The following is a 22,320-nucleotide window of genomic DNA, read 5'->3' as shown; positions in this document are numbered from 1 at the left end:
TTAGAGACAAAATGACTGCTGTGAAAAAAGTCCCATGGTCGGAAGGTGCACCCAATCAGCCTAACCACCCCAATCCATAGTATTCCCATTTCGTCACATGCATTTTCTACCAATATGGTGCTTTACATATACATATATATACAGTATATATACACAGCTCATCGGCTGTTTTTGTCATTGGATTGTAATCACCTGTTATTGCCCTACCAAGATGGACATGTGATGATGTAACACAGGGGTGCCCAAATTCTTTCCCATGAAGGGCCAAAACTCAATCTGGGTGGAGGGCCGAGGGCCAAAAATAAACATTGTGGAATTACATTCAAATGTATTGTGTTTTATAGAAAATTAACATTCTAAATCTAAAATAACATTTCAATATAATAATCTACTTTTTATCTGTTTGGTAATTGTCATAATTTGCAATTGGTTATATATATTTAAAAAAACATCTGCATTTGTGGGGAGCTTAAACATTTAATCAGTAAACACCCCATTAAAAACAGTTGTATTTTCCACCTTTGTAATCAAGAGAGAAATTTGACTTAATTAACAACTTGAAAAATCCTCAAGGTACTTTGAAAATCAGCTTTATTGTCCATCTTTTGTAAACAATTTGCCATGACAATTTGCCAAAAACATGCAATATCCTGGTTGCTAATGTGGTTCCTCCTCTGGTCGTTAAGGGCGCCTGTTCAGAGGGAGGGGAACTGGTTGGAATAGCGTGAACCTCCCACGTGCTATGTCCTACCGGTGAAGCTTCCTCTTTCAGGTGAAAAGAAGCGGCTGGCTAACTGCCCATGTCTCGGAGGAAGCATGGAGCCAGTTTCGGGCTCTCCCCAGATCGGCAGAGGGTGGAGTAGCAACCAGGATAAATAAATTAAGTTAGCACTAATGGGGGATAACAAAATTGGATAAAAAATCTTTTAGCCTAGATGTTTTATTACATAAAGTGTATGAAACGCATTACCAAAATAGTCATTCTGCCATTGTTAGTAATGTTTTTTTTTTTTTTTTTTTTGGCTGCTAACATTTATTATATTGATGACTTGACAAAGGCCACCAGGCCGAAACGTTTTCCTTTTATTAAATTCATTGCATCGGAGCCAGAGTGTGCGATTTCTTATTCTTCCTAAACATTTATTATATTGACAGGAGAGTTGAACATTTCACTGTTCAAAAACATACCTAACTGAACTGATCATATAATAATAGTCCAGAATAAAGGATTAGTATGTAATGTATGCAGTTTGTTCCATTTTTCAAAAACTTAAACCTTGTTAATGTACCCAATAAACCCGATAATCTAATAATGATTATGGTAACAATGGTAGATACATTATTACACTGATGGGAAATGTATGTCAACAGGCTTAGATTACATTATTAACTGCAAGTGGTCATCTTACTACTCGGCGATTCCGCGGTGCTCAATTGCAGGTGAGCACACGAAGCGTGCGAGAGACGCTAGAAATGAGCGTGCGATATTTCTTGTTCGATTAACGGGAAGATATTATGTTTACAGTTGTAACAGGTGACTGAGAAATCTTTGCTGTACATCCATTCTAACACAGAGCTTGGCCTTCTGTTGACTTTTGCCGAACGCCCTCCGGACGGTCAAACCACTGTGACATCCTTGGACTCGACACAGTTAATATCAGCAGTGACAGTTATCCTGGTCAGATCGACTACACACGGTTCCTCTGCGGGTGGTGCCACCGTGGTGGCCCCCGTCCTGCCCGGGCCCTGACCTCTGACCTGCGGGAAGGGGAAGCCGTCCAGAGGCGCGTGCTCTATTTTGCACAGGCTGTCCTCGCTGTCGCTGTTGTAGCTGGGATTGGAGGCGCTGTAGAAGCAGCGACTGGGCCACGGCTCGTCTGGAGGCGGGCCGGGCTTGACGCGACGAACCTGTTCGGTCTGAACCGCCTTGTCCAGCCGCCGCACGCCGCGCGGCCTCAGCTCCTCGTCCTCCTGCACGCTCGGCTCCACTTTGCGGAAGGTGTGGCGGGCGTACAGGCCGATGCAGAACATCTCCACGATCACGCAGTAGTGGTAGACCACTGAGGGAGGACACAGGACAAAAAGTGCTTACCACTGCAGTCCCTTTTAAAGGTCCCATTCCGTGCAAAAGCTGTTTTTACTTGTAAATGCATATATACTGCTGTCAGCCCTCCCTGTAATGAGTGGTCACAAGCTCAGAACTGCCACAATTGGATTTGTCCCTATACAGCTCTCTCAAGCAGTCTCCTCCAAGCCACACCCCCAAACGCTTCGTTTGCCCAGACAGGGGATCGGGACGTCACAAGCTTCCTCACGCATACTGCGCGGGTCTCTCTCACACAAGCTACCTGCACCATTTTGTCTATAGCCACAAAATTAACACTTCTAGCTGGAGCGACGCCAACTGTACGTGATCCAGCAACTGCAGGGGTGCATTCGGTAAGTCTAGGCATTTTGAGATGTCCTCTTTAGCGTAGTAACCGTTAAGTTAACGATAACTCGCAACCTGGCGTGCTGGTCCACAGACGCTAATCTGATTGGCCGCTGGGAGCCTGGGGCGGGCTCTCCCTCAGCGGCCAATGGGAACTGTTAGTTCTGAATATATTATAGAAACAGGCCATTCTTGGGAAGCGACGAGATGAGGAAGTGAGAACTCCGTCACAACAAACGGGGTTGCTATATTTTCGACAAATTAATCCAGAATCATGTTTTATGGACCAGAGACACACGTTTTTAAGAGGTTACAGCTGCACGAATTGGGACCTTTAAAGTGTTTCTTCATCAGCCCCTCTTCAAACTAATCTCCACAACATGACACTTGGGCCCAATCCAAATGTGACTTGTGGACTGAGCCCTTGTGGATTTCAGTCGTACGTACCGTGATGTGTTCAATGTCATCACGTCAAGTCTGCGACCGATGCCGAAAGAATGCAAGGCTATAAATAAGCCGCGGCTAGACAATAATAAGATGCATATTGCTTACCTCTATGCCCGGTACGTCTACATACAGTATTTCTGTGTTGTGATGTGGTTGAATATTATTTCTGACCTACGTGATTCAAGTAACATTTGAATAAATACTTTTACACTTTCATAATAAGTTATTTTCCTTTGTTTGTTTGGCAAAGTGGACAAACGACAATGTCACGTCCGTATCGCAATGAATTGTGGGTAATTAAATCGGCGAAGTGCGGCGAAGTCTGCACCCCGAACAGACTCCCTGGAAGTCTGCAGAAAGTCCACTCGAGGCTCCTTGTGGACTGAGTGGACAGTGGATTTGGAGCCCTCAGCACTCAAAGACTTCCCAGGGACGCAACCGCAAAATCTGCCAGTCTGCAAGTGCGCTGGAGTCCAGACATTTGGATTGGGCCATACAGTGTAAGAGCATGGTTGGACTACAAACTGGATGGTAAGCATGCCCGTAGATGCCCAGAGTCCAGATTTACCCATCACCGTTACTTACACTGGGACCGGGTGAGGACGGAGAAGGGCGGGGTGCAGGGTATGACCTCCAGCGCCCCCATGGTTTCCAGCACGCCGCTCTGCAGCCCGCACAGAAACAGCACCACGATGATGCAGATGAACTTGGCCCTGAGGCCGTAGCCGGGCAGCGCCCCCTGTGTGGCTTTGTAGAACAGCAGGTGGCCGTAGAACGACAGCAGGGTGGACACGCCTATGATACCGTTGACGTACAAATTGGGGTTGACCGAATCTACCTGGAGGAAAATAAGACGGGCGTTAGTGGCGTCAGTTCAATCCCCCCAAGCGGCAATTCTCTTTCCTCCGTCTGGATTATGACGTTATCGCATTTTTTGTGTGATTACATTCATTCTGAAAGTAATGCTGTTCAACTAGATTTGTATTTAACCAGGAAGTCCCTTGAGATTGAAATCGCTTTTCCGAGGAAGACCTGGATTTAAGAAGGTGAATACCAGATCAATTTACAGTTACAGCCCATTTACTTCTGTCCATGTCTAGTTTACATTTCCACCAATCATTTTGCAATGCATGTGTATGTAATTATTAAAAAAAAAAAAGTTTTACAATGACTTGTTTTTCTTTACAGTGTCAAACGTAGATGGAAAGGAACCGCTGTCCCGTCTAACAAAGAAGACGCCATGAATAAAAAGACACGGATGAGACAAAAGTTTGTAAGGCGGCTATGTGCTTTTGATTCTAAAAGAGATCACCGATGACAAAATAAGCAGAGCTCGAGGTATGAACGTGTCACTCACATCGCCGTAGTCGTACTGTTCATCTGTCCAGAGGACCAGAGTGACGAAGAACAAGATGCTCCGGACTACGGAGAGCTGGAGCACAGCAGCCATCATCCAGCCCAGGCTGCTCCTGTGTGCCAGAGGAGAGGACAGACACAAAGCTTTTGTGTGGAAGACATTATACTATGCTATTCTATGTCTTTAATATTATGTACTGTACTCTCTTGTTTTATTATGCAAGTTCATCTCTGTGTGGAAATTTACAAAGTGCCACTCAGCACTTCTCTCTTTCAATTTCCTTATCTCCGGAGCTTGGAACCATCCTATTCATCATGTATCAAGTATGATATCATTACTAAGTCAACTAGTCAGTTGAATGGACTCTTTGTCTTCATAACTAGAAAAACGGCCTTTGTGAAACAGCAACGTGCTTATCTTAGCACTCCCTTTTGACAGTTGACAGTTGATTTGTTTATTTAGACACTTGATGAGTGAACATCATTGTACCTTGGATTGCCAACAATAAAACAGATGGACACTTCTCAAATCTCCCGCTCTCTGATCATTATTACAGAAAACGTCCACGACATTTTACGTATCACATTAGCTGGACGTCAAGTCAAATGTATTTACAGGGCACCTTTCATACAACGATGCAACTAAAGCTACTTTACAAACGTTTTTGATGCGATAACAACAATTGAAAGTGTATGTACTGCATGCAACTGGTGGTCCAATGTGTACCCGTTGATGGCTACCATGGGGAGGCAGCAGCAGCAGCAGCACGGGAACGGATCTGGGGCTAACTGCTGTCCAGACAGGACGTCCAGCATGCGGGTCTTCCCACCGAAGAAGTCTGTGATCAGGCCCATAAACTTCAGCAGGGTGATGGAGTGGTATCTGCACAGAGCCACCCGTTCAGACAGCAGCAGCAGTAGTGTGTTTGTGTGTTAACGGGCCCTTTTCACAGCAGCCACTTTGTGTCTAAAAAGCAAGGTGAACACAGGTGCAACCAAAACATTAATGAGGACCCCCGGCACTGGAAAACCCAATTGGACTGGAAGTCGGAAACCCTCGTTAATGTTTTGGTTGCACCTGTGTTCACCCTGCCTTTTAGACACAAAATGGGGCTGCTGTGAAAAAAAGTCCATTGTCTTAAAATTGGGATTTGTTGTTGGAGCCAGGGTGGGAATTACATGGAGGTCATGGCCTCCGTTGCCCCTCCCTCTCTGGCCGTGATGCCCTGAGATCCCTAAGGCCACCTTAGCAGTGCCCTGCTAGCAGCCTGCTACTGTCAGTTACTTTAAAAGCATCAGTGGTCTCAGTTTAATGTATCTGCTCTATGCAAAGGATGTGTAACTGGCTCATTTTAACACACATTTAAGAAAAATCCCTCTTCACGATGTCAATAGAGAAATGGCCTTTGTGCCCTAAAAAATATATGCAACGCCGAAGGCCAAATGGCCTTGCCCCTAAAACAACGAAATTCCCACCCTGGTTGGAGCTGTTCATAAACGTGTTAAATTATAGTTTTCAGGCTATTTTCGTGCCCTCATTCAGATGAATGCGAAGTAAACGCTACAAACATCTGAATCCGATCTTGGTGATCAGATTATATTCTGGTTTTCATGGCAGTCAAACGCAGAATAACCCCCATGTTAAAATTAAGTGGAATATTGCTTTAAGACATGCGAATACTGTTTAAAGCCTTCAATTTAGCTAACCCTGCTGTTACAAACACCATAATTTGGGCTTGGGGAAAAAATGTAAATAACCAAAGTTAACTCACAGTGAAGCCAAGAAATTGCACAGCGAGGAAGAGCGTGGAATATACAGGGCTATTAGGGAGGTCAAGGCAAACACCTGACATAATAAAAAAAAAAAAAAAGGAGAGAGAAATGTTATGTATAAGATACAATGCCACTACACAAAATGTAAAAAAATAAATAGTTCTAGTTAGTTCAGATTCAAATTAAGCGGGCTAGCATTTACTAGCATTTACTTTTGACAGACGGAAAGGGAATAAAGAGGCGACGTTACCGGATACATTCCCAATATCCACAAGCAGAGTTGCTTTCGTCTGGAGGAGGGAACACGGCGCAGCAAGAAGCCCACCTCCTCCAGAAACAACGCCAACAATATCGCAGCCAAGCCGGCAGGGATGAGGAACAGCCACAGCTCATCCTTTATAGCTGACACACACACACACACACACACACACACACACACACACACAGACAGACAGACAGACACAAACACACACACACACACACACACACACACACACACACACACACACACACACACACACACACACAGACAGACACAAACACACACAGACAGACACACACACAGACAGACAGACAGACAGACACAAACACACACACACACACACACACACAGACACACACACACACACACACACACACACACACACACACACACACACAGACACACACACGTATGTATGTATTTCAGACGGGAAATATTTTTCAAAATAAGATCACACCCTCCTCTGACTGCTTTCTACTTCCCCTTAATGAAGGTAGCACTCCTGTCTAAAAATAAAAATAAAAATCTGGAAATACAAATTGTCTCACTAGTAAGGGACATTATATAAGATCATATCATTACCCCTTACCCAGCAATAATGTAGTAATTTATGGAGAGCAACTTACCACTGAAGATTTCTGATGACAGTGGGATCTCGGGCCCAATCCAGCTGCAGTTGGCTCTTCCCATCCTCTAATAATTATGCTACTCTTCTTCACTCAGTCGACCTGCCAGCAACCAGCGAGAAAACAGACATCAATACATTCAGCATCCGCAACTGCAATCATTCAACGCCTTAATTGAAGTCGGATGATTAAATCGCACGGCCAACTAACCTGTTTATTCATATTGGGATCGAGAATGAGCGGCCGTGGTTTGAAATGGTTTTCAGAAGCGTCTTTGCCTTGTCAGTTCCGTGTTCCAATATCTTTCTGACCGAAGCCGTCAATGATTGACTAGATACAGGTGAGTGGGAAAGGTGGGGATCCAAGTCCATCCATTCTACGAAAGGCAAGGCGTTCCTCCGAGAGCGACGGGAAGGAAAAGTAGATCTTTAAAAACACAGAAACAGCAGCTCCAGCAAATGAAGATACTCTTCATCTGGGAAAATCGGTTTCACTGCCCCGGAATAAAGTGCAATTCAGTCTCTGCAGTCTCTCGAGGTTGTTGCAGACCGTTTTGAAGGAGGGAATAAGAAATATTTTTACTGCCCAGTATCACGAGGTGACCATAATCTATATGTGGGGCTGCAGAGTGTTATTAATCCATACCAGAGACACAAGGCTTACTTAGCCAGCTACTGAGATTCCTTGCTTTCAACTCAAGACTCACTTTCTGCGCCTGCACTGCATTTTGTAAGAAAAACTCTTGCAACCACTGCAGTTTCAAGACTGGTTTTTTTATATATAATATATAAAAATGTTTAATAGGAAAAAGATACACAGAATAGCAGTTACCCCCAAAAAAGACTCTTCTGTAACATCAGAGCACGTGAATATTTACAGTAATGGACCCTTTACATTTACAAGTCATGAAATGTGTGAAAGTGTTTAAATGATTTTTGGACGAACAATAAGCCGAGTACCAGCTGGCTGGTTGTAGCTGCCGCTGGTAACTTACAGCATCAGTGACACAATAGAGACAGTCCGCATGTCTGGGAACGCCCACAAAATGTTAAACGGCTGGCGCGTGAGTGGGGTAAAACCGCCGATATATCTCAGGGGCTGACTCACCAAAAGACGGTGCTGCGGCTCTAAACTACAGGTTTGGGGGTTCTAGAGCAGAACACAAGACGTCTGCAGATGTGCGTTTACTGCGGTGGTTAAATCCCCGATCGTGTCTGCCTGGGCTGGGCTATCGGCTAAATTCTAACCCAGCGTCTATTGTGGGCGTTCCGAGAGCCTGTATGGGCGTTCCCAGACATGCGGACTATCTCTATAATACATCGTACCAATGTAGAGGAGATCAATATAGTCTATCACAGCCCGTCCTCAGACGAGCAAGTCACAAAGTTCAAATAAGGAAATGCCTCGGTTACGTTTATGAAGAGGTAATAGTTGTAAGGGCCTCGTCTCCCTCCAGTCATCTGTCCAGTCAGAACTTGGTGATGGTTGGTCTTTTCTTCAGTTCTTTAGGTCCATTTCAAAGCAAGAGGTGGTAACAAGTTCCAAGCAGGTCTGGAAAGCCTCCAAAGCATCTCTCCTCCTCCAGGCCGCATTCCAAATGTCCCCCCTTTTCTCTTCAGTGAACAACCTCCTGATCTTCTGAAACAACCTCCTGATCTTCTGAAACAACCTCCTGATCTTCTGAAACGGCAAGCGGTCGAGGGAAAGCAGCAAGTCTCGTCATCACCTCTGTACAACCAACTACTCTTTCCACTGGAGTGGTCTTGGCGTCTTTCCACTCTGCGACGTCACTGAATTAAGCGGTAGAAGACCCAGCAGGCGAAGACGACCCAGTGGCTGGCCCAGTTCAGCTCGGACCACTTCTGGATGGTGTGGCTCGCTACGTAACCCTGCACGCAACAAGAAACAACAAACTTGCAAATATTCTATTCACAAAACAACTTTCTTCACAGTATGGTAAGAATTGCATGCAGTGCACCACTTTCATAACGCAATAAAATTTAGGATTGCGTTCCTGGGGTTTGTCTTTGCGTTTCTGGGTTTGACAGTGCTTTAGAGGGGGGGGAATAAATTAATTGATAAATTCCCTTCCATTACAACTTCATCTTTCTTATAGTTAATACGGTCTGCAGGATATTCTGCCAATATGTAGACCTACTACTATATGCCCAATACAACTGATTTCTTCTCTATATTCTTGTGTTCTTTCATGATGAAAAAGTAACTGTCCAGCATTGTGAGACATTCTCAATTGATGCAGGCTAGAGGAAGGTTCCACAAAATGTGGTAACAAAGTTGCTATCTATCCGTTTGGTTACAACGTGAATTATGTCAAAACGATGAAAATTAATTCAGTGTGCAGTGTTTACTCAATAAATTGGTAATGGAAGTGAATGAATCAAAAATGATATATAAATCAATAGCGGTCACATTCTTAGAACACTTCTCCTGTTCACACACAGGAGGAGCTGACGGGGAGGGACTGACTGAGAAGCCTGTCACTCAAATCATTGATGTGACTGAGAGGAGAGCAGCAGCAGACCCACATCACATTCTGTTCAACTCAAAAACCCAGAACCCAAATCCAAGGAACAGCCGCGCTTCAGCACCATCTGCTGTTCAAAGTTTTCTCCTGTTAAAGAAGTTTTCATTTTTTCTTTCGACAATAACCAAAACCTTATTCTAACCTTATTCACAAAAATCTAATTTATTTTTGTTTTTCGCCCGCCTTTCAACCTGTCATCTCAGACAAGTTTTGTTTTTCAGTCTGAAACGTGAATCCGACCCACGCACCACTTGGGCTCCGTTGGGTTCATCTCGTCTTCAACAAAGTTTACAACAGCAAATATAATTAATCATCGAGGCATATTGTCTTAGCTGGCAGCAAGAACAACAAAACGAGTCCTTCTCATACAAGACTCTTTCATCTTTTCATGTGGCTGGGCTCACCTCCTCTTCTGCCTGGTCGTCAACGTCGGGGTCAAACATGGAGCCCAGGTAGGTGAGGTGGAAGATGGCCAGGAGACTGAACAGCAGGTTCAGCAGCATCACCCAGTACTCCTAAAGGCCCGGGGGAGAGAGAGAGAGAGAGAGAGACGGGGGTAAGAGAACCACTTCATGGCTGACTCTGCTCCCTCCTCAACACTGCATTTTGAGCTGCGACCAGCAGCTCTATAAGGCCGCTTTCTCACTGGGAACGATTGCTTTCGTTCCGTTCTGTTCCGCACTCGAGAACGATTGCCCCCCACGCCCCTCTCCCCCGCTGGTCAGCTTTCACATTACAGCATTTCTTTCGGCGCTCAGAAACGGAACAGAGTGCACTTGCATCATCCACTATGCCTGGAGGTTATCGTCGCCCGTTTGTTGATGTGGTTCGGAACGGTTGGCTTTCACACTCGCAAGCGTTCCTTGCCCGGATGCGCCAAATCGCTCCCCAGACCACCTTTTCAAGTGGATCCTGTCACGGTTCTCCGTTGCGCACCCGGGCGCAGAACGGAACGGAACTCAACGTTCACACTCGCCAAATGTTCCGAAACTGGGGTCAATTTGGGTGCTCGGGAAACGGTACCGTGGCGCCAGTGAGAAAGCACCCTAAGTTACTCTGTTGGTCGGTCCACAAATAACCCTAACGGTGAAAACACACCGCACGCGACTCCTGCATGTAAGCTGCGTGGCACGACCATTCGCGACCTTGTGCGCAGCCAGTTTTCATTAGGACACCATGTTAACAGATCTGTCAGTCCACACCGAATTGCGCGCAGCGCTCAGCTCAGCGGATGCTCAGGGTGCGCAAGATAGCCTGGATTTCTATTTTCCTGCGCGGCCGCCTGCGCCCGTGAGCGACTCTGTCAAGCAGAACAGATCAGATCAGGGCAGACAGGAACTCCGAAACCGGACATTCGTCAAATAAAACCAATTTCAAAGTGAAATAATGTTTATTTACGTTGTTGATTGCCCCTTTGGAAGTGTGAAAAGAGAGAGAGAGCAGTTGGAGAGGGGGAGCGGCTTCTAGGGGCTCGTTGCCTGCGGAGCAACAAGTAGAGAGCTAGGACTCGCCTTCTCTCTACAACAGCACGCACTGGGAAAACGGGAGGAGAACAGACTTAAATATGATGCAATTGCATTTTATCCCGCCGAAGGTAGCCATTAACAGTTATCCCAAACATATTACTTTATATATTTATGTCGTTATTTACTACCCATGATAACGAAGACAGTAGATCTGAGGCAAAATATATAGTGGACGAGCAGAGCGCGCAAAGTGAGCTGCGCTCTCTGTGTGGACACTTTAAGCGACTTCTGCGCGGAGGTGCGCTGCGCGGCGCATGCACGCAAGTTCCGCGTACCGGTGTGTCCCCGGCGTGAGAGATTTGTTTTGATACAGGTCTTGGCTGATCTGTACATCTCTTTGTTTTTTTTATTACTTGGTACTGTACTGCTTTCCACTGTTTGTTATGGTCTTATTGTATACATGCTACTTTGCGGCTGACAACACCCCCAGTTGTAACTGATCCAACAGAGCTGCAGCTGTACCTTCCTGTGCTGATGGCTGCAGTCGGAGCTGCAGGGCCTGGACAGGATACAAGCGCTGAAGATGGCTGCGAGCTTCTTTCTCAGAACTGGAACGGGAAAAGACGAGATGACCAGGTGAGGAACACACCCGCCCGATACACGTAGAAAGCAGGGATGATGTTAGCATTAGCAAGTGCTTACTCTTACCATGTTCAACATAGGTGATGAAGCCCAGGGAGAGCAGAACAGCACCGAGGTGAAAACTCAGACCCTGAAGGAAACCGAATGGCAGATTTAGGCAAAGCAGTGACGGCAAATCGTTCACCAACTCATCCGAGACGCTGCAGGCTTCCTACACATTGTTTCTAATGCCTTACATTTTCCATGACATACAATATATTGTAATTTCCATAGCCATTATCTGTCAGCGTCCATCTTTAAATGTTATATTTTCAACCAAACCTAGACATTCACAGCTCTTATGGAAGCACAATGTAATGCAAAATGGAACACCTGGGCAATTTAAACCTCCAGCCATCCATCTATACTGAGGTCTGATATAGGGATGAAACGATAACCGGTTTTAATGATGAGCGTGATCAAATTCCTCATAATAACCTTACCGTTTAAAATGTTCATTATCATTAAAACCGTGGCACCGTGATTACAGCACTTTGAAAAACATGGTAAATACTGTCCATCAGCAACCAAAAGTATTAGTACTTTTTGTACATTTTCAGCACATCTTTTAACAATACCGTGATAATACTGATAACTGTGATACATTTTGGTCACTGTAATCGTGATATGAAATTTTCATATCGTTTCATCTCTAGTCTGATACTTGAAAATGGATGAACTGAGCACAGCATTTGGATGAAATTAAAGTATATATATTTATATTTTCACATCTTACTAACGTGCAGTAAGGCGCTGGCTGTGTACGTGACCAGGATGGCTGGAAATGTCCCGAGTCTCATGGCATTTTTGAAGACATCTGAGGAACATGCAGGAGAGGACGACAGTAAAGAGACAACACAATGACATTATAGAAAAATATGCTACGTTTTTTGACAAAATAATGATGTGATGAGCAGCAACAGTTACACCTCTCTTTGTCCAGCAGCACTACATTTTATATGCTGATGTCTTTGAAATGACCACAAACACGATTCTACCATTACACCAATACAGCGAACCAGATACTGTAAATACTGGACAAATGAGGTGATATTGTCCCCAACGCTGTAGAAAAATGCTTTGCCGACACAGATTTTACCAACAGATATGGTTTCCATGATGCAGCCGAAACTCGAGTGTCGTGAGTAATTCGATAATAATGCGAGTTCACAGCCACTGACATCATCACCGTTGACCCGTTTAGCCCATTGATACCTGATGCAGCATTTGTGTGTGTATCCCTTTAAGACGGTTCGGTTCACGGTCTTAAAGGGATACACACACAAATGAGGGATATACACGCAAATGCTGCATCGGGTATCAATGGGTTGAGTCCTTCTGCAACGTGAAGAAGAGCATAGAAGCGAGGTGCTTACAGGTATTGAGCCAGCGGGACATGGGGATGTTCCAGGACGTCACCACCACGACCATGGAGCGAGGCATTTCCACGTTGAGGGGCTTCACCACGCTCATGTCCCTGCAAAGCCAAAAAACACCGTTCATTTGGGATCACTGAGCAAAAATAATCAAGATATTACAGTAAGCCATCAAAAAGAAAGAAAATGTCCTAGGCACTCTTCTGCCAGAAGAGTGGCTAGGACCTTTCTTTTTTAACCTTTGTGATCCTCAACAAAGAGTACCTTCACCACACCAATTTTGGACTTCTGAGCACTCTGGACTTTTTCCTTCCCTACAGGAAGCCATATTTCCCAAATCTGAAAATAATGTATCCCTATTTTTTTCCCATGATAAAAGGATTTCTGAGACCCTACATGTGGCTTTTTGAGTCTGATTTTGATTACAAGGGAAATCCTCTGATACTGCTGCTCCCCTGATCTTAGCCTAGTCTGTCCCGTCCAGAAAAACGAGAGCAGCCATCCCATCTGGTGCACGTTCACACAATAGGCAGAGCATAGGCAGAACTGAAGCTTTGAGGTAGGCTCAAGCTGAACTGACGCTTAAACCGTTCACACAAGAAGCCTTCTCTTTTCCTCTCCGCGCCTCGAACCCGCCCACAACTCCCATTGAATTCATGCCTGGCAGCTTCAAGCTTCAACGTGTCCCGCGTGGAAAATAGGACTGAATCCTGAACGATCGCTTCAGCGCGGCTTCAGCGTGGCGTGGCGTGCGGCTGGTGTGACTGTGAACGGTCTCACCTGTTAACAAGGACGCCGAAATGAAACTGCGTGGCTTCAGCGTGGCTTCGGCGTATGGTGTGAACGGCCACTTATACACTAAGGATTGCCTGTTTCTATCAGTCACCAGAATGAAGGTGCTTTGTGCAACAGGGCCCCAGGTTCTATGCCATCATTCCTGCACCACTACAAGATCACCCCTGCTGAGCAGATCACCAGTGTTGTGAACTGACCATTTGATGTTGTCTTTCTCTTCGCTGAAGCCTGCTCCGGCTAGCATGGTGGTGCCTTCACTGAGGTGGCCCACAAAGTAGTTACTGAAGTGGAAGGACACTGCGTTCTCATAGGCATGGAGCCACCTGCACAGCAACAAACAAACCACATCCATGTTAAATCACATACTGCTGCCTCCAAATAGAACACCCTATTTATTTATTTTTTTATCCCCCCCCCCGATTTTTTATCCCATTTTTTATCCCCCATTAGTGCTAACGTAATTTATTTATCCTGGTTGCTGCTCCACCCTCTGCCGACCTGGGGAGAGCCGAAACTGGCTCCATGCTTCCTCCGAGACATGGGCAGTTAGCCAGCCGCTTCTTTTCACCTGACAGAGGAAGCTTCACCGGTAGGACATAGCAGGTGGGAGGTTCACGCTATTCCAACCAGTTCCCCTCCCTCTGAACAGGCGCCCTTAACGACCAGAGGAGGAACCACATTAGCAACCAGGATATTGCATGTTTTGGTGAAGGGGGTTCCTATATGAAGGAAACCCCCGGGAGGCACGGGGAGAACATGCAAACTCCACACAGAAAGGCCCTTTTGACGAGGCGGGCGGTGGGCACTCGAGGACATGCGGACAGGCACGCATTCCTTTAGCGTTCACATCGTCCCAGGTGGGAATCGAACCCAGGACCTTCGAGCTGTGAGGCGACAGCGCTTACCACTGCACCACCGTACCCCCCCCCCTATTTATTTTTTTATGCCTATGATTTTTATTGGGACTGACTGCTGGGTCTACACTACAAGGTTTCCAAACTGAAGCGTCCACGGAGCCATAAAGCTACTGTAGAATCTAGCTATATGGCTATGGCTCTATCATAGTGAACAACGAGTAATGGAGGGAGAAAGGTAATTCCTCAAGGAGATGCCAGAGTCATCTCCACTTCAGGTAGGGCTGGGCGATATGGACAAAATCAAATATCACAATATTTTGGGCTAAATACCTTGAGATCTATATGGTGACGATATTGTAGGATGGCTATTGGTGCTTTCACTAAATATTATTTACACACTGAGATTTTTGAGAAATAATCATCAGTAATGTGAATATAATGACTAAGTGGGTAATGGTAAATAATCGAACAGCTATAGAACTGCTAAGTTCAGAAAATGCCATCACTTAACTGTAATGCATCCTTTAAAATCAGGAAAAGACATTTATGCCATATCACGATATCATGATATCCAAAATCTAAGACGATATAGTCTCATATCGATATAATATTGATATATTGCCCAGCCCTAATTTCAGGTGACGCTTAAAAAGGCGTGAATTTAGTGAACGTACAGAATGACAAAACTCTGAGAATAAATCTACATTCCCATCCTGAAAACAAAGCTTACCTTTCTCACATGTGTCTTAGAAGCAGGGAAAGAGAGAGAGAGAGAGAGAGAGAGACAGAACATTCTTAAAGTGGTTTAATACAAGAAACACATATTTTCAAAACTAACCAAATTGCAGGAAGAGAAAAAACAAGGGCAACTCCGGCCCAGGACCACGTGCGTCATGTAGCAACCAGGCAACCTCATGCAACTCAAGCCCACTCGAGGAAACTACGGTACATCTTTCAACAGCCCAAGTTTGGCGGGTTTAAAGATGTTTTCCCTATCTTCAATCTCTGGCAGATGTTCAGCTGTGTAACACTGGAACAGAACCATCGCCAAGGCAACGACGGAACATGCGCAGAACTTCTCAACAGAATCCGTTTCGGAGAGAAAACATGAGGACCTTCTTCATGAAGACTTGGCCCTCTTACATTCAAGAGTCAAAACAGCTGACGAGGACGAAACCACCAGAATATTTGGCCCGACACCATCACTGATGACATCATCACTGATAACTAGGGATGCACCGATATGAAAATTTTGGCAGATGCCGATAACCGATATTAACATTGCCGTTATGGCCGACAACCGATATTTACCGATGTCGATATGATCTGTATAAAACCACATTTTTACGATCATCACATTTTGGACATACTGAAAAACACATGTTAACACTGAATTTGAAAAAGTTATGCATTTCTTTATTTGCAAAGCCTTTGGAAAAGCCCATAAATCATAGATTTACTGCATTATTTCATATCAATGTGAAGAATTTGGCTGATAATGATAACCAATATTAACATTGCAACATCTGACCGATACCGATATGACCGATATGTTAAAAAATGACCAACATCGGCCGATACCGATATGATTGCCGATATAGCATCCCTACTGATAACATTACTGATGACATCACCGATGACGTTATCCATTCCTGACTGAATGAATGACTCACCCCAAAAAGCCTTCTCTTGACCACGCGTCGCTGCGCACGTGGTCAAAAAAAAACAGAAGCCAAGTTTGACTCACTTGTGTGTGACTCTGTTTCCGTGGATTGGGATGAAGAAGGGGAAGAGGTAAGGGGCGATGCAGGTGGAGACCAGCAGGCAGACTTGACTCTTCAGCAGACTGACGGACGACCTCAGCAGCCACGCCCAGCTCTGAGCAACAAGACACACCACTAGGGGTGTCACGATATTTCGTCGCACGATATATCGCGATATCGAAACGTCACGATATGCGTATCGTCAGAAAAAAATGATATCGTAAAAAAAATAAAAAAATAAAATTGTTCCTGAATAATAGAACAAATTTAGCAGAATCAACACGCATGAGTGAGGGGGTTAGGGACCATTGAGCATGAGTTATTTAAGAAATAGATTGTATACTTTATTTTTCTTTCACCATGCAACAAACATTTAGTTTGTGACAGTGTGACACATTCTATTGCAAGAGAAGCATTATCTTCCATGTTGTTTTCTAGTTATTATAATAACAATTTCCAAAAACAGCATTTGTTTTGTATTTTGTGTATTTCAAATGAAAGACTATTTTTCCAGTATTTTCCCAGGGCTCCCTTGAAAAGAGGTTTCGATTTCAACGGGACTCACATGGTTAAATAAATGATAAATAAATACATAAAAATGATTTACTTTTGTTAAAAAAAATATTGTTAAAATATCGTATCGTTATCGTGAACCCAATATCGTGTATCGTATCGTATCGTGAAATTAGTGTATCGTGACACCCCTACACACCACACCACAAAGAAATGGTGGTTAAAAGGAGGAATCAAATAGAAACAGATTGGCAAAAACTCACTAGCTTCTTGCCGTCGACGGCGTCCTTGTAGCTGGAGAAGCTGATCCAGGGGCCGAAGACGACGGTGCCCACGAAGAGAACGTAGCCCATGAACTCCGCTGGGGACGGCAGGCCGGCCACCGCTCCTCTGTCAAGGTCGAAGGCTAGAGAGATGGCCTTCATGGCCACCACCATCTGGGAGCCTTATGGGGTTGGACACAAAAGTCAGTTAAGGCTGGACCCACGGATGGAAAACACCCCAACCATGATCCTGGATATAGAAATGGAGTCATCTCCATGAAAAAGCATCTTTGTGCATTGTAAGACACATGTATGTCCCAGAGCAAGGCTGCACAATATTGACAAAAACTTTAGATTGACTGGATTATTATTGTTATTATTTTTCAAATGTTTCGTTTTCAGATTTGTGTGTGTGTGTGTGTGTGTGTGTGACTGTGTGTTTCTCTCTCTGAATATTGCAATTGCAATACGACCTTTCCGCATTATTTCTTTTTCAGTGGTTGAACGAATGTCAATAAAAACCGTATGGAAAATGAAATGCTCTCATTTAGAATTTGCATAATTTTGAATATAATGTATGATTCTCTCCATATACTGTACATGTGACCTTGTAAGCCACAGATTGTGAACAGCAGCAGAATACCTTGTTTGGGAAGCTTTTGTGGTTTGTGGAACACACTGACCGAAAAATACAGACTCTTTGCTTGCTAGAAAGTCAACACTTCATCCCCCCCCCCCACACACACACACACACACCAAATACCTGTGGAACACTGCCACAGACATGATTATGATTACTTGAGATTGTGGGAGGTGTCAGAACTTGTAGCATTATACTGTCTAAAACAAGTTCAAATGTAGAGAGTAACTTCCACGCTAAAATGAACACAACTTTGAAATATTCTCCGTCCAAATAAAGGAATATTTACCTCTCATTTTATGCCAGGTCACCTGGTCGATTAAATGCAGCTCTCTGAAAAGAAGAGGAAGGACATTACTATTAGAAGATTGGAATTCTATACCAGATTCCCAGAAGTGTCGAACAGAATAGAGACAGTCGGCATGTGTGGGAACGCCCACAAAATGTTAAACGGCTGGTGCGCGAGTGGGGTAAAACCGCTGATATATCTCATGGGCTGACTCACCAAAAGACGGTGCTGCGGCTCTAAACTACAGGTTTGGGGATTCTAGAGCAGAACACAAGACGTCTGCTCAGATGTGCATTTACTGCGGTGGTTAAATCCCCGATCGTGTCTGCCTGGGCTGGGCTATCAGCTAAATTCTAACTTTGCTGAATGGATAGAAAGGGGGTTTTTACCCCACCCTGACCACGCCCCCAGCCAGGCTGAGCCAGCTAACCCAGCATCTATTGTGCGCATTCCTAGAGCCTGTATGGGCGTTCCCGGACATGCCGACTGTCTCTATACTACCGTTTGTGCAAAAGCCCATCAGCCTATGTACTTTTGTCGGAAGCTCAGAAGTTTGAATGTCGACGCTACTTTTAGGATGTTTTACTCTCGTTTGAGTCCGTTTTAAATTGCTCTTGTATTGTCTGGTTTGGGTCACTTAGGTCGCTTTCACATATAAGCGGTCCGCTTTAACCGCGCCAGAGTTCGTTTCCTCGGATCGTGCGCTTCGTTTGGGGCGGTGTGAAAGCGCAAACGAACTCTGTTGCGGAACAAACAAGCGAACTCTGGTCCGCTTGACAACGTGGGTCTCGGTTCGTTTGCTAGTTAACTCTGGCGTGGTTCGTTTGTGGTGTGAAAGCAAACCGAACCAAGCACGAGAGCAAATATAGGAAAGGCAGTGCATCATGAGTAGAAGGCGGTAGAAGGAAGCAAAACAAACACTGCGGTGCGCACCGCGCGGCCTCGCTCGTCTCCTCTCATCGGCAGAATGATGTTGGACCCAACAGCTCGCTGTCTCATCTGCTGCTCATATTGGGCGCATTCTTGTAAAATATTTAATTGATAGTAACACCAAAGTAAAACCGGAAATCCCAAGATTGCATAAAGGTGGTGTTTCTCTATGGGTTGTGTTTCATGGATTCACTGTTGTTCAGTCAGCCCTCAGCAGGCAAGGCGGCAGAAGAGGAGAGATTTCCCCTCTCTATTCTGTCTATTCTGTCCACGAGTGACCGTTCCGACCACATGACATTGTTCAGAAAGTTTGGTGCGCTTGACAAATTGCATGTGTGAAAGCGAACCAGACCAAATGAAAAATGAAACAATGTTGCAACTTCACCCCCCCCCGAATCGCACCGAGTCCACCAGCTTATATGTCAAAGCAACCTTACACTGAAAAACAGCAATAGGTTGGGCGGTATTGTAAAAACGACGTGCAGTAAACTTGCAGGTAATGAACCTAAAAAGGACCTCTCCCAACTGCAAAGGCAGAGGACCCTGACGACCCTAGTCACCACCCCCCTTCCCCGTTCAGTGTTCAAAGTTGTTGCAGATACTAATTATGCTAAGATGCAGGACAAGCAGATTTAAAATTGTATTTGTCCCTGTTGTTATTGGCCTTTTAATAATAATAACATGTAAATAGATAACATGTAATTCCAGTTTGCTTGTTTGTTTGTTGTTGTTTTTTGTAACTTGTTTGTGCGTTGATTGCCGACTACTGCTGGCTGTGCAACAGATTGCCCATCTGGGATAATAAAGTTGACTTTGACCTTGATAGGAGACAGACAGACAGACACTCAGACAGACGCCATCATGACTACACAATGGTCTGCCATAAGAAGTGAAAGACAAGAACACAAAGGCGTTGTGTGTCTCCCTCAAGCTGCTCTGACACATTATTTCCCTACACAATGTGCCCAACAGCGGTTTCCAACATGTCAGCACTGGCATTGGCGAGGAGAGAACCTGATCCGTTTCCTCACCCCATGAGGAGGTAGGTGAGGATGACTCCGGAGAGGAAGAGGCCCTTGCTGCTGGAGTGGCGGCTGAGCAGCAGAGCCAGGTAACAGAGCGCGCTGAGCAGCAGCACCCACAGCATGTGCAGCTCAAAGAACAGGAAGAGGCTGTACGTCCCGGCCAACACTGACACCATGTGCTTCACAGTGGACAGGCCTCCTGATGAAGACGAGGGACGAGAGAAGAATTAATACAAAATACTATGCATCCAATCAGAATGGAGAGCCGTCTCGCTTCCGTTATTTGACTTTTGTGAGAGAAACGCCATTTTATATGAAGGCAGGAGCTGTTCAAAATATGTGATGGTACTCATATTTGTTGGACTTTTTATGTATGCCTACTGGTTTCATCACAAGCATTATAACAGTGTTAAAATCAAGGAACAGTATCTCAAGACAAGACACCCACTATCCAATGCTAATGTGAGATACACATTTTCCAACAATACAAGCATCCAAGGCAGATGAGATGATCAATTGTATCAAGGCTGCAGTTTGTATGTACGTATATTGTATAGGTACTAGTCTACTCTATGTGTATAGTGTCTATTTGTTTGAGGTTGTAAGAAAAGTCTTGCTGGGTGGTCGATGTTAGAATGGATCGGTCAGAGGGATGAGGAGTGATGATTGTTTGGGTTTAGGCTTGGGGAGTGATGATTGGTTGGGGTTATGGTCAGAGGTGGGGTTCGGTCCTTCCGGCCGATCCCTTCTAGCATCAACCCTGCTGGATGCTGGCGCTTCCTCACCGAGCCTGAAGCAGAATCTACAGAGCAGGCAGAGCAGGAGCAGTCTCCACACCTGCTGTAGGCCCTGCTCCAGCGTGCTGAGGCCGCAGCTCTCGGCTAGCTGCAGCCACAGCTCCAGCCTGCTGGGACCAGACTCCATACTGACTCTGAAGAACAAAAACACATCACATTAACGTGTACTCTCTTCTTCAGGCAGCAGCTTTAGTGGCCCCGATGTATGCCATTCTCTTGTATGAGAGAACTTCAGCCATTCGCCATGATACGCCAAGCAGCACTTACATTTACGCTTGTCAAATTTGTTCATGTTATGGCTCAATGTGTTTTGGTGGAAAGATGCTGTGGCGGCAACAGGCAAACCAGATAAAACAGTTTATGTCAGACAGAAATTATGTTGCTTGGTGAACTGGACGTTTGCCGAGTTGAAGAGTGGTTCCTACAGATTCACAAACGACCTTTAGTCATTTTAAGGAGTTATGCATGTTTGCCTTTAAGCAGGGCAACATTTATCTTGGCAATTTTTTTAATGGAGTTTGGCGTGAAGTTATCTGCAAGGGGATGGCACACTGGCTGGCAAATAACATGGCCAGCTAGCTAACTAGCTGCGTTCGAAAATAGCTGATTTGCTAACGTAGCCACGTGGATGGACTCGCTGTAACTGCGTCGCTTACAATTTAGTTAGTGCCCCCAATGGTAACGTTAACCCCTTGAGTAATAACGCTAAAGCGAGTTAGCTAGCTAGCTTGCTAACACAAGAACGCTAAGGTCAGCTGGTGATGCAGAATAAATCACAACAATTCCGTAACGTTATGTGCAACTAACATCCCAGCTGCACCAACTAGTACAGAGTCTAGTACACAAAATGGTGTGCAGCTGAGACGTTAGTTGTCAAAATGGTTCTTATAAAGTTGACTCGTTTACCTGATGTGTTCAGCCGATTCAGCCTGCCCTGGAGCAGTACTATGATAAAAACCTGCCACTAGGTGGCAGTATAACGGAGAACAGTTTTGTGTGTGTGTGTGTGTGTGTGTGTGTGTGTGTGTGTGTGTGTGTGTGTGTGTGTGTGTGTGTGTGTGTGTGTGTGTGTGTGTGTGTGTGTGTGTGTGTGTGTGTGTGTGTGTGTGTGTGTGTGTGCGTGTGTGCGCGTGTGCGCGTGTGTGCGTGTGCGCGTGTGTGCGTGTGCGCGTGTGCGCGTGTGCGCGTGTGCGTGTGTGCGTGTGTGTGTGTGTGTGAGAGAGAGAGCTATAAAGGATGAGCTGGCTGTCCAGTATCAGGATCAATCATCAGATCATGTGAAAGATAGGAAAGAAGTCTGAGTAAACAAAAAAGATGAATAATTACATGAGTAATCACCTCACATCTCTCTCTCTCTCTCTCTCTCTCTCTCTCTCTCAAGTCAGTTCAATTAAAATAGGCTTTATTGGCATGAGAAACACACGTATACATTGCCAAAGCAAGTGTAAAATGAAAACAAAAATGCACATACAGTTAAAAATATAG

At 45.0% G+C, this 22,320-nt stretch overlaps 2 protein-coding genes across 2 annotated transcripts; both read right to left on the bottom strand.

Moving 5' to 3' along the window:
- Positions 1-1,617: 1,617 nt before the first annotated feature.
- Positions 1,618-6,959, bottom strand: LOC310794758 (organic solute transporter subunit alpha; the record flags this gene model as incomplete). Its single annotated transcript, XM_083656790.1, has 7 exons — positions 1,618-2,060; positions 3,464-3,716; positions 4,236-4,347; positions 4,962-5,117; positions 6,007-6,080; positions 6,258-6,409; positions 6,896-6,959. The coding sequence occupies 7 exons, from the start codon at positions 6,957-6,959 to the stop codon at positions 1,618-1,620; spliced, it is 1,254 nt and encodes a 417-aa protein (XP_083512916.1).
- Positions 6,960-7,667: 708 nt separating this feature from the next.
- On the bottom strand, positions 7,668-21,830 carry LOC310794752 (protein-serine O-palmitoleoyltransferase porcupine-like). Its single transcript, XM_083656780.1, has 13 exons — positions 21,742-21,830; positions 20,824-20,969; positions 20,045-20,237; positions 18,084-18,127; positions 17,155-17,336; positions 16,363-16,493; positions 13,956-14,081; positions 12,964-13,064; positions 12,328-12,404; positions 11,615-11,678; positions 11,429-11,514; positions 9,845-9,955; positions 7,668-8,784 (listed from the first exon to the last, which is right to left on the bottom strand). The coding sequence occupies exons 2-13, from the start codon at positions 20,960-20,962 to the stop codon at positions 8,683-8,685; spliced, it is 1,356 nt and encodes a 451-aa protein (XP_083512906.1). The 5' UTR covers positions 20,963-20,969; positions 21,742-21,830; the 3' UTR covers positions 7,668-8,682.
- Positions 21,831-22,320: the final 490 nt, after the last annotated feature.

Source organism: Poromitra crassiceps (genome assembly GCF_964638095.1).
Source record: "Poromitra crassiceps genome assembly, chromosome: 20".
NCBI lineage: Eukaryota > Metazoa > Chordata > Actinopteri > Beryciformes > Melamphaidae > Poromitra > Poromitra crassiceps.
This window is presented reverse-complemented; position numbering and strand designations above follow the sequence as displayed.